This window comes from Carcharodon carcharias, chromosome 6 (genome assembly GCF_017639515.1).
Source record: "Carcharodon carcharias isolate sCarCar2 chromosome 6, sCarCar2.pri, whole genome shotgun sequence".
NCBI lineage: Eukaryota > Metazoa > Chordata > Chondrichthyes > Lamniformes > Lamnidae > Carcharodon > Carcharodon carcharias.
In genome coordinates, this window is record NC_054472.1 from 147,511,326 (window position 1) to 147,526,241 (window position 14,916).

The following is a 14,916-nucleotide window of genomic DNA, read 5'->3' on the forward strand; positions in this document are numbered from 1 at the left end:
TCCCTCTTTCTGTCTGTCTCTTGTGGGTTGGATGCCAACCTGTTTGCAGCTCCCTCCCTCTCTATCTCGCTGTCAGCCGCTATACAACTCCCCCCAGTATCCCACTCCCTCCCTCTGAATCCAGCTCCACCCTACTCGTGCTCTGCTTGTTGTGGTGCTTACTGGCTGAGTGGGGAGGCGGACCGGCCAGCGCGCCTGCGCCTGGCTCTGGGGCTCAATTCGGCTGCTCTATAAGAAGGCGCCGCGATCGCGAAACTCACCAGAAACTAACCTCAATGCGAAACGAGATGGTCAGCTTTCGAGCCGGTACAGCAAAATGCTGGATGGACACTGCTCTCTGGGATGGCAACTCTTCGCTGTTACAGTCTTTCTGACCATCGGCAACACCACTGCCTATTTCGGGTACGTCCTGAAAACTTTTAAAGCTTCTTATCAAACTTTCAAAACGTTTTCTTTTTTCTCTCTGGTTTCAAAACTGTTTTTCAAACTTTGCTCAACTCTTTTCAAACTTTCAAAACTTTTTTCCCCCAAAACTTTCACAGTTTTTAAAGCGCTCTCAAAACATCATTTGTTTCAAACTTCCCCAGAATTTTTAATGTCAATGTTTTGGGTGTGCTTTTTGTTTTTTTTTTATGTGACCATAAGCAAATGTATATAGCGAGTTTTTCAATGAGGTGGGTGCGCCTCTCTGCCTCTGAGATATTGAACCAGATCTCCACAGAGCTCTCAGCTGCAGGTTGCTGTGTGCAATTCTGATTTTAAGATTTCTTCTACCCCGAATGCGGTCTGATCTCTCTTGGGCGGATCGCTTACACATTTAAATTTGATTCATTTTGTTTTGAAAAAAAGGATTGTTTCGTGATTCCAGGCAAACGCCACTCTCTCCCACTATTTGTCTCTCTGTGTTATACCACATCTCATCGCTTAGTGCAGTGATATGTATTGTGAAGTGCACTGCTGTACGAGAAGACAGTGTAATGTGTGTGTGTGTTTGGGGGGGCGGGTGTGGGGGGTGTGGAGAAGGTTTGCACTTTGCTGTGACTTATTGCTCCTGTGTATATATAAGTCAGCTACTACTTAACACTTGCTGACTTTAATATTTTTATTTATTTTTTGCCGCCCCCCCCCCCCCCCCCACACGCATGCTTAACCTATTAAACATGGGAATAGTAAACCACGAGTTGGGAGGGCAGAATTGTGTGTGTAAGTGAAATACTAGATCGCGGTTTATATCAAACTCTGAGTTAGACTCCGAGTCTGGAACTCATCTTTTTACAGCTTCCAGTTATGTAGACAGTCTCTTTTCCAGAGACCTTCCTCCCCTTTTAGTGGGACCACCAGATTCACTTGTATTTTGGAGGCTGCTTTTACAGTTACCAGCTATAATAACACAGGCCAGCACATGCTGTTTTATGAAAAAAAAACCCCTGTGGAATCAAAAATAAAAGGGGAAAATATCGGGGATTGAATCCCAGGGAATCTTCCAACCGTCAGAGTCCACTGGCCTCGTGTTTATCAGGGTGTGAAGTGAGACTGAGATCAACATGAGGGAACAAGTAACAAATTAAAATGGAAAAAGGTGCACTCCATAATCTTCAAAATATTTCAGATGTGAAAATAATTAAGATGATCAAAATTAGCGGTCTAAAAACTCCTTTCCACCCCATATAAACATTAACAAATTAAGCGGAATGGGTGAAGTTGGAAATTGACCTTCTTATGACCCGAAGGGTTCTGTCATGTTTTTATTTGTTTAGATAACATTATTTTTGCAATAAGTAAATAAAATTGGACGGATATGATTGTTTTTTTTCCAGACCTCTCATCTCTTAATCCAAGTTTAATCCAGGCACTCTGCCTTCGCAAAATGAGATGATTTTCCCATTAGGAAACGTCTCTAAACTGCCGCGAAATATAGAGGCAAAAACACCTCAGTCTAATGTTGAACAATTTGAAAGACAGAACTTAAAGGTGCTCTCTGATAAACTTGGGCTTCGGATATAGTGCACCCTAATATGCAAGGAGCACCTGTTTTAAAGGGACAATATCCCCGTTTTGCCAGCCTCTCTTTCTGCGATATGAAGACACCAGTTAGTTGCCTTACAAAACAGAGCGGCCCCTTTGCAGAAAGGTCATTGTTCATCCAGGCCTGTTCTGTGATTTTTTTTTTGTTGATTACCTTTATGCCCAAAATTTACAGTTGGTGAAATTAGTGGACGGACACATTTTTTTAAAGAAGATAATAGTTTAGGGACGTTCCCTAATTGTAATGTCTTCATTTTCGCACCAAGTTCGGACACATCTCTCTCTCGGCCATCCCTGTCTAAAGGGTCAGAGGCTCAAAAGAAAGTTTGTGTTGACAGTCTGCTCTGTTATTTTAGCACAGGTGGGACTCTTAAATGCGTAAACATCTTTGCGAAATTAGACAAGTATATCCTGGGACCATTAATCTTCATCCAGTAATATCACAAAGTAAACTGAATTAGAGATAAATCATCGCCTCCCATCAAACCATTACCATTCATCACCTTTATTAATATCACTGTCATTTCCAGATATGTGTTGGTACCATTGTTAACCTAGTGGGAGACACTGGTAAATTGTTACTCTTGTTAAAACCACGAGTTATTTAAAAAAACCTTTTTCTAGAAATAGGCAATTTAAATCTCCCTGCTGTGGTATAAACTGGCGAGACTAAATATTCATGTTATTGTTCTTTACTGAGACGGTTCCCCTTTAAATAATCAAACTTTGCTCCCTTTACGATTAATCAAAGGAATCTTCATTGTTATGAATCTACACCATAGGAGATGGGTGGTTGTTGTCTCTTCCTCCCAGGGTGGCCCATGCAACATGGGTCTTCACTTTGAGGTGGGAAGAATCCTTTACTCCCTTCGTAGCTGCTTTGCCCATTACCAAGTCCTGAAGCTCAGATCTAAGGAGTGATTGAAGTCTTTGCCATGTTTTGCAGACCCCACCCCTGAATCTGCCTCTCCCCTCCTCTCAGCAGGACCCTTGAGAGGTCTAATGGCATGCTCTGCCAGGAGCTCTCTATAAATCTGCTCCACACGTGGCAAAAGACCTCCCCTCTCTCTCTCTCTCGTATAATAGGGATATTTCAAAAATGCTGTCCGTTCTCACTCACTGCAGCTTACAAATCCATTCAGTTTCTGTGCCAGATGTTGGTCATTTTCCGAGCTCATAACCCACTCTCTCACTCTTTTCCCCCCTTTGATTTCCATAATGCACGGTGCCAATTTCTTGGTCCTCCAAGCACCCATTCATTGGGGTAGATCGAAGCTATGACTCCCAGCTTCTGCTGTCTATGCTAAGTTTCATGGAAGTAAATAGGTAATTTTTATCTGAATGCTAATTTACAAGCATTAGGGCTGAATACAGCCTTACTCACTGTTGGCGATGTCCCATTTAAAGAAATTCATGCCTTTCACAACCTCAATGTCCCCAGAGCTCATCACACCCAATAAAGTGCTTTTTGAAGTTTGGTAACTGTTCTAAAAAAGGAAATACAATAGCCAATTTTATGCAAACAAGATCCCACAAGTAGCAATGTGATGATGACCAAATAATCTGTTCTGGTGATGTTGGTTGAAGAATGAATCTTGCACTGGGGAGAAAACTCCCTGTTCCATCTGCCATTCGTGACATGGGACTTTTCTTTTATCCTTGAGAGAAGGCATTACTCTCATCTGAGTCAGAAGGGTTCAAATCCTAACAGAGACCCAAGTTCAAAATTCAGGCTGACACTTGGGTGCAGTGCTAAGGAGGTGTTGCCCTGCCCGAGGTGCTGCCTTCCAGATGAGATGTTAATCCAGTCTGCACTCGGATGGATGTAAAAGATCGCATAGCACTGTAAGAGCAGGAGAGTTCTCATATCCCAGCTCATATTTATTGCTCTCTCAATATCTAAAAAAGATTAATCTGATAATTTATCTCTCTGCTGTTTGTGGGAACTTGATGTGCATTAAGTGGCTGTCCATTTCTTACAATACAAAGTGAATACACTTCAAAAGTACTTTATTGGCTGTAAAGTGCATTGGGAGGCCATGAGAGGCGCTATACAAATGAAAGCCTTTCTTTTCTAAGGACAATCACACCACCAATCCCAAGTGAGATTCACCCTGAGCAGAGACCAGCAGACCATCTTTGTCTAAACACTCATTACCTGACCCGTGGGTTTACCATTTGCAAGGCTGAATTCATCATTTTCCCTCATCGTTAGGTATCAGTAAGCTGCTTGTGTAACATTATTTAGCAGGAAGTCTTCCAGATAAGTTGCTTTTCATATTTTTATTTCAATATAAGATTGCAACTTGTCTTGGGGCATTGTTCGAGGAACACCAGTGCTCATGTACATCTTCTCCAACTGGCCATTCTTCATATGGGACCCTTGACAATGGATTTGTTCAACCATGGGGTAGTCATTGCACGTTGCACTGCTCTTGTCCTTGTCCTGTATTTCAACACATATTCCAACAAGGCTCACTGGGTGAGGAGCAGCTATTTTGATTTTTCTGTCTAAGCCCCTTCTCTCAGGGTCGCTGATGCAACCTTGAATCTCCTGCTATCTTTGTTTTAATAAAATAAAGGATAATTTTTTGTTTGTAGAATTGGGCCATTGGTTTCGGCTTCTACTTGCTGATATGAAGGCTTGGATTTCTTTTTCAATAGGCTTGGCCCAACCGCTGACCAAACTCTGAGTCGGTGGCTGAGGAGGAGGAGGAGGAGGCAGCAGAGGATGTGTGGCAGGTTGGAAGTGTGGGATGCCATGCAATTGTGGGTACCCTTGGCAGGGAATGCCCAAAGATTCTTAGTATGGCCCATGAGTGTACTCCTGCTCCCATCCCAAGGAATCCTTTCTAATGCAAATAAATAGAAAAAACACCCACGTAGAGGGTGCACACACATAGATACATTGGCACACAGCAAGATACATTGAGACACAGAGCAAAATGCATAGAGATACATGCTCATGCACAGAGGGGCATGTTCTCTCTCTCCCTTTCACACACAGACACACTCATACACATGTGACATGCAGAGAAAGAGAGACAGGCACACAGAACACACAGAGACATGTTCATACAAACAGGTTCATTCACACATGCACACTCATACACATATGACATGCAGAGAAAGACACACACAGGGACATACTGTCTCTCTCTCTCTCACACACACACACGCACAGCAGTACATGCAGAGAGAGACACACATATCATGTACACTATTTAGGCTGGTGGCTTTGATTTCCAGCTGCAGCAACAATTGATGCTGTGTAAAGGTTCAGGTCAATAATCCCTTTCCACAACATAATACAAAAATAGCTTCCTACAGAATATTTGAAAGATGGTTCTGTATTCCACCATTACTGATCATAGATCTTTGAGGAGCTGGCATCTATTCAGTGGTGTCTCTCCTCACCACAATATTTCCACCTCAGCCCCTCCAACCCTCACATCCCCCTCCACCGGCCAACCCCAGCTTTCCCATTCCTAATTCAACAGTTTGGGAAGAAGCTCAGGAATTATGTAGGATCCTAGGATTCCACATGTGGATGTACTCACCGGAAATTGTGGAAGGGGAGGCTGTAACTTTAGCTGCGCAGCGAGGTAGTTATCTGAAGTTTGTACTCATGCCAATCTTCATCTTGCCTGTCTTCCCTTAGCTGAACAATTCCTGTGACTATAGGGTGGATACCAAATTCAGGATGCTGTCATTGTTACATTTGGTTTTCTTCTGAAAACTGGGTGAGGAAGAAAGACAGTTCTAATCTTTCCAAACAACTGCTAAGATGGGGCTGGACTAAACTTCCTCACTATGAAGGGCAATGAGATAAAGTCATGTACAGAAAGTCTTCATCAAAGTTAAGGCTAGGGCCAGTGCGTAATTGGGGAGAAAATTGTTTTTCAAATGATCTGCTTTGACTTGACATGACTCAATGTATTGGGCACTGACTAGATGCCACTGAGTGGTGGATTGATGAAATTTCATTGTAGCACTTGACCCCCACCACCCCTCCTACTTTCCTTCTCCCTTGTTAAATCATGTTGGTGACCAGGCTTACCAGTGCTGCCCTCCCCAAAACCTCATTTTTTAAAAAATCATTCACTGGGCCAGCATTTATTGCCCATCCCTAGTTGCCCTTGAGAAGGTGGTGGTGAGCTGCCTTCTTGAACTGCTGCAGTCCTTGTTGTATAGGTACACCCACAGTGCTGTTAGGAAGGGAGTTCCAGGATTTTGATCCAGCTACACTGAAGGAACAGCAATATATTTCCAAGTCAGGATGGTGAGTGACTTGGAGGGGAACTTCCAGGTGGTGGTGTTCCCATCTATCTACTGCCCTTGTCCTTCTAGATGGTAGTGGTCGTGGGTTTGGAAGGTGTTGTCAAAGGAGCCTTGGTGAATTCCTGCAGTGCATCTTGTCGATGGTACACACTGCTGCCACTGTGCATCAGTGGTGGAGGGAGTAAATGTTTGTGGATATGGTGCATTCAAGCGGGCTGCTTTACCCTGGACAGTGTTGTGGGAGCTGCACTCATCCAGGCAAGTGGGGCGTATTTTGTCACATTCCTGACTTGTGCCTTGTAGATGGTGGACAGGCTTTGGAGAGTCAGGAGGTGAATTACTCATCGCACAATTCCTAGCCTTTGACCTGCTTTTGTAGCACAGTATTTATATGGCTAGTCCAGTTCAGTTTCTGGTCAATGGTAGCCTCCAGGATGTTGATAGTGGGGGATTCAGTGATGGTAATGCCATTGAACATCAAGGGGTGATGGTTGGAGTCTCTCTTGTTAGAGATGGTCATTACCTGACACTTGTGTGTTGTGAATGTTATTTGCCACTTGTCAGCCCAAGCCTGGATACTGTCTAGGTCTTGCTGCATTTGGACATGGACTGCTTCAGTATCTGAGGAGTCACGGATGGTGCTGAACATTGTGCAATCATCAGCGAACATCCCCACTTCTGACTTTATGATGGAAGGAAGGTCATTGCTGAAGCAGCTGAAGATGGTTGGGCTGAGGACACTACCCTGAGGAACTCCTGCAGTGATGTCCTGGAGCTGAGATAACTGACTTCCAACAAGCACAACCATCTTCCTTTGTGCTAGGTATGACTCCAACCAGCGGAGCGTTTTCCCCCTGATTCCATTGACTTCAGCTTTGCTAGGGCTCTTTGATGCCACACGGTCAAATGCTACCTTGATGTCAAGGGCAGTCACTCTTGCCTCACCTCAGGAGTTCATGTTTGCCCATGTTTGGACCAAGACTGTAATGAGGTCAGGAGCTGAGTGGTCCTGGCGGAACCCAAACTGGGCGTCAGTGAGCAGATTATTGCTAAGCAAGTGCTGCTTGATAGCACTGTTGATGACCCGTTCCATTACTTTACTGATGATTGAGAGTGGACTGATAGGCAGTTTTGCATTTGTGACCAATAACAGTGAATAGCACAGACTTGCGCTATTGCTAGCCATACCCAATTCCATGCTGACCCTGACATCTACCCTCATATGTCCGTGTACCTTTCAACAGCAGGACTCCCTCCCTGGCTGATTCACCTCTTTGACTCAGTGGTGTGGAGTCCAATTGTTGCAGCAAAACAACGTGCATTTATATAGAATCTTTACTGTAGTAAAATGGTCAAGGTGCTTCATAGAAGTGTAATCATGGGGAAATGGTGGTGTTGTGGTAATATCACTAGACTAGTAATCTAATGGCCAGGCTAATACTCTGGGGACGTATGTTCAAATCCCACCGTGTCAGTTGTGGAATTTGAATTTAGCTAATAAAACATGGAATATAAAGTGAATCTCAGTAATGATGACCAAGAAACTATCAATGATTGTTGTAAAAAAAAAAAAGCCCTTCAGAAAAGGAAATCTACCATCCTTACCCTGGCCTACATGTGACTCCAGACGCACAGCAGTGTGGTTGATTCTTAACTGTCCTCTGAAATGGACAAGCAAGCTACTTAGTTCAAGGGCAATTAGGGTTGGATAAACTGGCCTTGCCAGTGATGCCCACATCACCTTGAAAGGATAAAAAATAACAGACAGAACTAGACAACAACCCATGTAAGGAGATATTGGACAGGTAACCTAAATCTTAGCCAAATAGATAGGTTTTCAGGAATTCCTTAAAGGAGGAGAGATAGCTGGAGAGGCAGAAAGAACGCTTTAGGGAGGAAATTCCAGAGATTGATGCCTAGACATCTGAAGGTGCAGCTGCCAATGCTAGGGCGAAGGAAGTGAGAGCTGCTCAAGAAACCAGAATTAGAGGAATGCAAAGTTCTCCGGGTTGGAGGAGATTACAGCCGCGGGGAGGGGAGTTGGTGAACAAGGCCATGGGGTGGATTTGAACTGAAGACAGGCTTAATTTGTAAATGAGACCTTACTGAAACTAAGATCAAGAATTTAACTGAGAGATATAAAGACGGTTTCAAAGTGCATCTTTATTTTGTGCTTTCTGCTTCTCAAATTATTGATCTGAGAATATAGGGAGATGATCTATTCCCCTGTTGCTCCAAGGATTAGCACATTTAGCCCAATTTTCAGGATTGTGAAAGGCTAACCCCTAGGAGGGAGTGATGGGTTATTTTCAAACCTCCTTTCCCTCTCCCTCCTTATTGGAGAATACCAGGCACTCAGTTGACAGGTTCCTGAGTGTGTCCACTTGGATGCACGTCTCCCACTCTCCTTTCCCTGTTGCCACATGCTATCAAACTGTGCTTTGCCATTGTTTTGTTGTGAACATGTGTCTTTAATAAATGGAACATCGTATTGAAACAAGCAATCCTGTCAGATTAGCAATGGTCATGAGGGAGAAGATTTTGAATATCTGTTGCTATCTGAAAGTGACTTGATTTTTTTTTTGTCACCATTTTATTTCTGATCACTAAATAATTATAGATGAGCAAGAGTGTTTGGCCAACTTAGCTTATGGTAAACATCCCCTCCTTTGTTTTGACAATGCCATGAGTCATGCCCCAAGTCTCTTCAATTATCTTCAGACCTTGAATTCAAATTTTTTGACTCGAGCAGAAAAAGCAGCATGAATTAAACCAAGATGAGGAATACCCTAGCCTGTCCCCACCCAATTCTACATAAATTTACATTCCAACAGGACCTTTTGGATAGCAATCTGGAGCAGAAATGCAAGATGATTTTTCTCATACCTAGCTGAGCTCCACTGACACCAATTTCGAGACCTAGTTGGTACTACCCTCTCTCTTTGTGTCTGAAAACTTGAGTTCAAGGCCTAATCCAGGAGTTAAGCACACAACCTAGATTGCTGAAGAGGTGCTACACTGTCGGAGGTGCCATACCTCAGGTGAAACGTTAAACTGGGTTCTTGTTTGCCAATTCAGGTGGATCTTAAAGAGAAGAGCAGGGAGTTGTCCTGATGTCCCAGACCAACATGCTTACTTCAACCAATACTACCAAAAACAGCTTAACTTTCAACTCATTGCTGTTAATGGGATCTTACTGTATGTAATATGACCAACCTTGTTTACCCCAAATATTAAACAGTGGTATATGAAGTGTTCTGGTGACAGAGTGCCAGCATTAGTATCTCCACATCCGACCACCCTCCCCCACTCCTCCACTCCCTAATTCTGCCCCTTAGGACCAGCAACTTGCAATCACTCTCCCTCTCAAATCCAGAATAACCATTTGGTTAAAGGGCTGTCATGGGATTGTGATGCCAGCAGGAATCAACACATTCAGGAGGTTGGAAACGGTAGGTGGAGGGTTGGGAGAGGGGGTAAAAAATGACACATTTAACACCTGCAGTCAATGACCGTGAAGTGACTGTTCTAGTGGAACCTGATGGGTGAGTGGTTGCAGGGGTAAGTTTTAGTAGGATATTTTTCGAAACTGTACTTGGATAGAAAGCTGCACTGTGCGCAGTGCTGGGGCTCGGCAATCACCTGTTAGCGTGCTGTTGGCTTGACCCTGTGCTCTACTGGGAACCTGAGCCAATGAGTTTCTGGCTGTAAGCCTGGCCTGCCTGAGACTGATGTTAGTTGTATCAGCACAGTGCAGATCATTCCAATGTGTTTCTGACTTCATTCTCAAACCCAAGCCTTGCTGCTTTTGGCTGGTAGCTTCAGTTACTGCAAATTGGATGCATGTGGAAGAAGATTGGGGTGGAGGAGAGAGAATAATATCTTGTTTTTTTTTCTATAACCTAAGACCATTTTTCTTGACACTAATTCCCAGTGCTCAATGGGTAAATGCACTGTCTAGGTGAATTTTTAAAAAAAATTATATTTCTATAGTGCCATTTCAGGTCACTTGGATATCTCTCAAAACACTTCACAATTAATTATGCTGAGATGCAACTAACTGTTGTAATGTAGTCAAACATGGCAGCCATTTAGCACACTGCATGAAATACCCCCTAAATAAAACTGTTGAGATGAATGATTAGTTTTTTGTGTTGTATTGATTGAGAGAATTATTGACCAGAACTTTGAGATTTTTTTTTGCTTTCTTTGTGATGTCCTGGGATTCTTTTAAACCAAGAAATGGTTATGTTGCCTACACGCTAAAGAATTGCACCTCCAACAATAATGTGGCTCTCATGTTTAGATAGGAAGATTCAAATTTATAAAGCATAATATACTCCCTCAGGACAACCCAAAGCTCTTTCCAGGTAATGAAGTACTTTTGAAGTGCAGTCACTGTTGTGACGTAGGAAACGCAGTGACCAATTTGAACAAAGGAAACATCAATGAGAAACGATCAGATGATCTGTTTTATTTTCACGATGTTGGTGGAGAGATAAATAATGCCTTTAACTTGAGGAAGGACTCCCCCTGCTCTCATTCATATAGTGCAGTGGGATCTTTTATGTACAGCTGAGAGGGCACCTCTGACAGTGCAGCACTCCCTCTGTAATGGAATGTCAGACTAGACTTTGTGCTCTCAAGTTTTCAGAATGGGACTTAAACCCATAACCTTTTGATGAGGAGGCAAGAGGCTACCAGTCAACTACAGCTGCAACGACACTTGATGTATTTGGCCCTGGGAGGACCCAGGCTGAGCTGGTATTTGGGCTGCTGTGATTGGCTATTGCAATCCTGCAGTAGGGAATAGGAAAATGATAGCAGTCAAAGTTATCACTTTTCACCAGTGATTCCTGCTGGAAGGCAAATCCCCAAAAGATGTTGGAGCTCCCCTTATGCCATATGATCTTTTCCATTCACCTGAGAGGGTATACAGAGCCTTGGTTTGATGTCTCGCCCAAAAGACAGCACCTTCAACAGTGCAGCACTCACTTCACACTGGAATATTGGACTAGGTTTGTGTGCCTAAGTCTCTGGAGTGGAACTTGAGCACATGACCTTATATGGGTGAGAAGTGAGGGAATTTTGATCTCGCCAACCAACAAATATCCTATGAATAAGCCTAAGCATATACATAAAGAATGACCATTATGTTGCATTACCAGTGGGAAACACTAGTTTTGAATAACTGGATGTAAGGGTGATTCCCCAATTCAGTACTTAAATTACAAAGCAGCACACATATAGGGAACACAGGCTGATGACCTTGGGCTGTGATGTTATAGTCTCATCATGAACCCACATTCTCTGCAACCCACCCTGACTGGGAGTGTGGAGTCACTTATTTTCCCACTTTACCCATCCAGTTTCACTATCAAGCAGGACCAGGCCAATATTACATACAATAAAGGGACATGTTTACTCTGTATCTTAGCCCCATTCTGAGAGTTTTCTCTATCTACTACATAGCATTTTCTGTAACTCTTTCTAGTACAAACACATTTCCATCTGTTCCTATTCAGATTGTTTCATAGTTTGCTATGGTGAGATTTGAACTCTTGATAATCTTTTAAATCTTTCAAATAGCACACTGCTGATTGCCATTGTGAGATTGGAACTCTTGATACTCTTTTGAGTAAACCTGTTTCCATCTGTTTCAGATGAAGTTACATTGTTTCATAGTTTGCCATTGTGAGATTTGAACTCTTGATCTTGAGGTTACAAGCCCAGTACCATAACCACTTGGCTATTTAGGCCAAGCATAGCATTTTCTGTACCAGCCCCTCTCATGACCAATTAGCAAGATTGGCAATTAATGTTGAATTAAGGGGAGTCTGTTTATTAAGAAATTGAGTGTAGAGACAAAAATCAGAGTGCAAGTTGGGCTCCAAGATTGAAAGGAACAGGAGTGAAGGTGTGACAACATGAGAGAGGTGACAGCAAGTTGTGGTTTACAAAGCCTGTATATTCTAGATGGAAACAAAGGCTGCCTCAGGTTGATTTTCAGCAATAGGTCAAAATGAACATTGGTGAATCAGCAGCACTCCAATTTTCATTCTGTTGCCCATTTCTTGAAATCATCAAAGACAAGTATCACCCCACCATTTTGAGGCTGTGGTAAATAATTGATCAGCATAGCAGATTATGAGTCAGATCTTCTGGTCTCCGGAATTCCCCTGCTCCCTGGGACCCTCAAAATTTCTAAGTCGGAGATTTCAGACAGTTCCAACGTACTTACCTGAATAGTTACCCAGGAAGCATTAGACTGAAAAATCCTAGTCTAACTGACACTTCCAACTACCCCTCAACCCAACCTGACAACCCAACCCGACTTCCACCCTGCCTACTTGCCTATTCACTTACTCCATATACTCATTCATTAACATGCTGAAAGGCTGTCCCTAAAGCTTTTCAGTGTGTTAGTGAACACTCACCAGAATATGGCAGCTAATGCTGTAAAAAGGGTGTGTGGTTTGTCTTCCCCTGATGATCCAGTGCTATGAAGAAGCAGTTCAATGGAAGACCACTCTTGCATTCCTGAAGAAACCAGGATCGGAGGGCTCATCTAGAGATGTGGAGCTCCATCGTGAGGCAGAAAAGTAGGAGCGAAGCGGCAATCCGACAGTGATTGTTACTACATGGAAGATTCAGGCCCATTTATGGAGTCCGTAGGGAGCATGTAGGTTTGAATATTAAAAAGCCAGAAAGAATCCCACTAACACTGTACATGTGTTTTGGTTCACCATATGCGGACTCTGATTGTATTGGGAGTCTTTGATTTCTTTTTAAATTTTCTCTCAGGATGTGACCAATGCTAGCAAGGTCACATTTATTGCCAATACCTAGTTGCTCAGAGACATTAATGGTCAACCATAGCACGTGTAGGCTGGACCAGATAGTGGTGGCAAATCCTCTTCCCTGATGGATATTATGAAACCTCTGCATTGTTTGTCCAGTACTTGAACAATATACTCACATATCATATTGACCAAAAGAGTAATTTTGAGTATGCAATGGATCTCCATTAACAAATGCTCTGAAAACTGCCTCCCTCATCTTTTTAAGTTACGCAATGCAACTAGGCATCCCTTGCCTTCTGTGTGGTGAAACTCCACAGGAGTTGAGCTGGAGACAGTGATTAACCCAGAGTGCACTGCAGACTGGCCACAGGCAGGATCTGCCAATTCTACTGACCTCAGTCAACAAGATTGGCATCTGTCTCTGTTCAGCCCACTTGCCTGTACTGGAAGCTTAGCCAGTGGTGCCAAACCTCAATGTTGACATACAAGGGTAGATTCACCAAGAACTACAAGGTTGGTAAGCAGCACCCCTTGAGATGAATAATAAATTGGAGAATCTAGCATAGAGTTCAGTTCCTCTGCTCCTAATCATGTGGGAAGGGGTTAGTCTCAATTTTCCAGTATAATAAATGGGAAGTGGCACACATCTAGCAAGCTGATGTCCTTCCTTGATTTTCCATTCTTCACTTGCACTGACTCCCACCCCCTCCCCCACCTCCCCAAACATGAACATCACCCAAAATGTAGAAGTTTTACTGATTTTTCTGTGGCAAGTAGTATTGAAGACCACACCTGAGGGGTAATTTTTCGACTTTGCCCTCTCATTAAAGAAACTCTCTCACTGTGAGCACATGAGAAATTCAGGTGTATACTGTGTTTAATCTCCTGACACAGTTATGCACAGATTTTCAGTATTCACTCCCAATGACTGAGGTATCTTTCTGGGAGTACCAAATTGAAAAATTTCCCCTACTGGAATACTGTCCTCTGTTCTACAAAAGAGCTCTAGGTATTGGTCTGGGTCTAGAGAAAGGCAGCCATACTGACTGAAGAGGATAGGACAGAAGATTGAAGAAACTTAAACTCTGCAGATTACAATGACAAAAATTACAAAATAAGATTACACTGAGGTATAAAAAGTAGATTACCCCAGAGTGAACCAGGATAGTAGGAATGGGAAAAAGTAAAGCAGATTTTTTATTTACTTGTGGAATGCGTGGAAAGGGCACATCTATTGTCCATCTCTAGTTGGTCTCCAAAGGTAATGAAGGTGTTCTTTGTCAATTAGCAATGGTTTTTACAATTGAATAGCTTGCTGGGCCACTTCATAGGGCATGAAAAGCCATAATGTGTGACTGAAGCCACATTTGGTTCATACCAGGTAGGAATGGCAGGTTCCCTTCCCTGAAGGGCATTCATGAACCAATTGGGTTTTTACAATAATATGGGAGCTTTCATGGTTAGTTTCTTTTTTTTCCTGGTGCCAACCCATAAATTACTTGAATTATTGACAACCAGCTGTGGTAGGATTTGAGCTCATGGTTGTCGACCAACATTATATTCACTCCTCTGCCATATTTAGAAGCTGCTTTTCTCAACAGCAATAGATGTTTAGAATAATCTGTTAGGCAGGATCATGGAGATGATAATGCCAATAAGAACTTTCAGAAGGATGCAATAATGAAAGTGTTGGTGTGCCAGAGGCTTCAGTTGGCTCATGAAGACTTTTCTTACTTTTGATTTATCATTTTATTTGATATGAAAGAATTCTGGCTCGTCAGGTACATGTGGCGGGTGTGGAGAGCTA

General features: G+C 42.9%; 1 protein-coding gene across 1 annotated transcript in view; it reads left to right on the forward strand.

The window, feature by feature from the left end:
- The first annotated feature begins 290 nt into the window (after positions 1-290).
- Positions 291-14,916, forward strand: part of wnt9a (wingless-type MMTV integration site family, member 9A) — an 89,901-nt gene continuing 75,275 nt past the window's right edge. Inside the window, exon 1 of the mRNA XM_041190169.1 lies at positions 291-402. Coding sequence (XP_041046103.1) covers positions 317-402 — 86 coding nt within the window. The 5' untranslated portion in view covers positions 291-316. The remainder of the gene's footprint in view (positions 403-14,916) is intronic.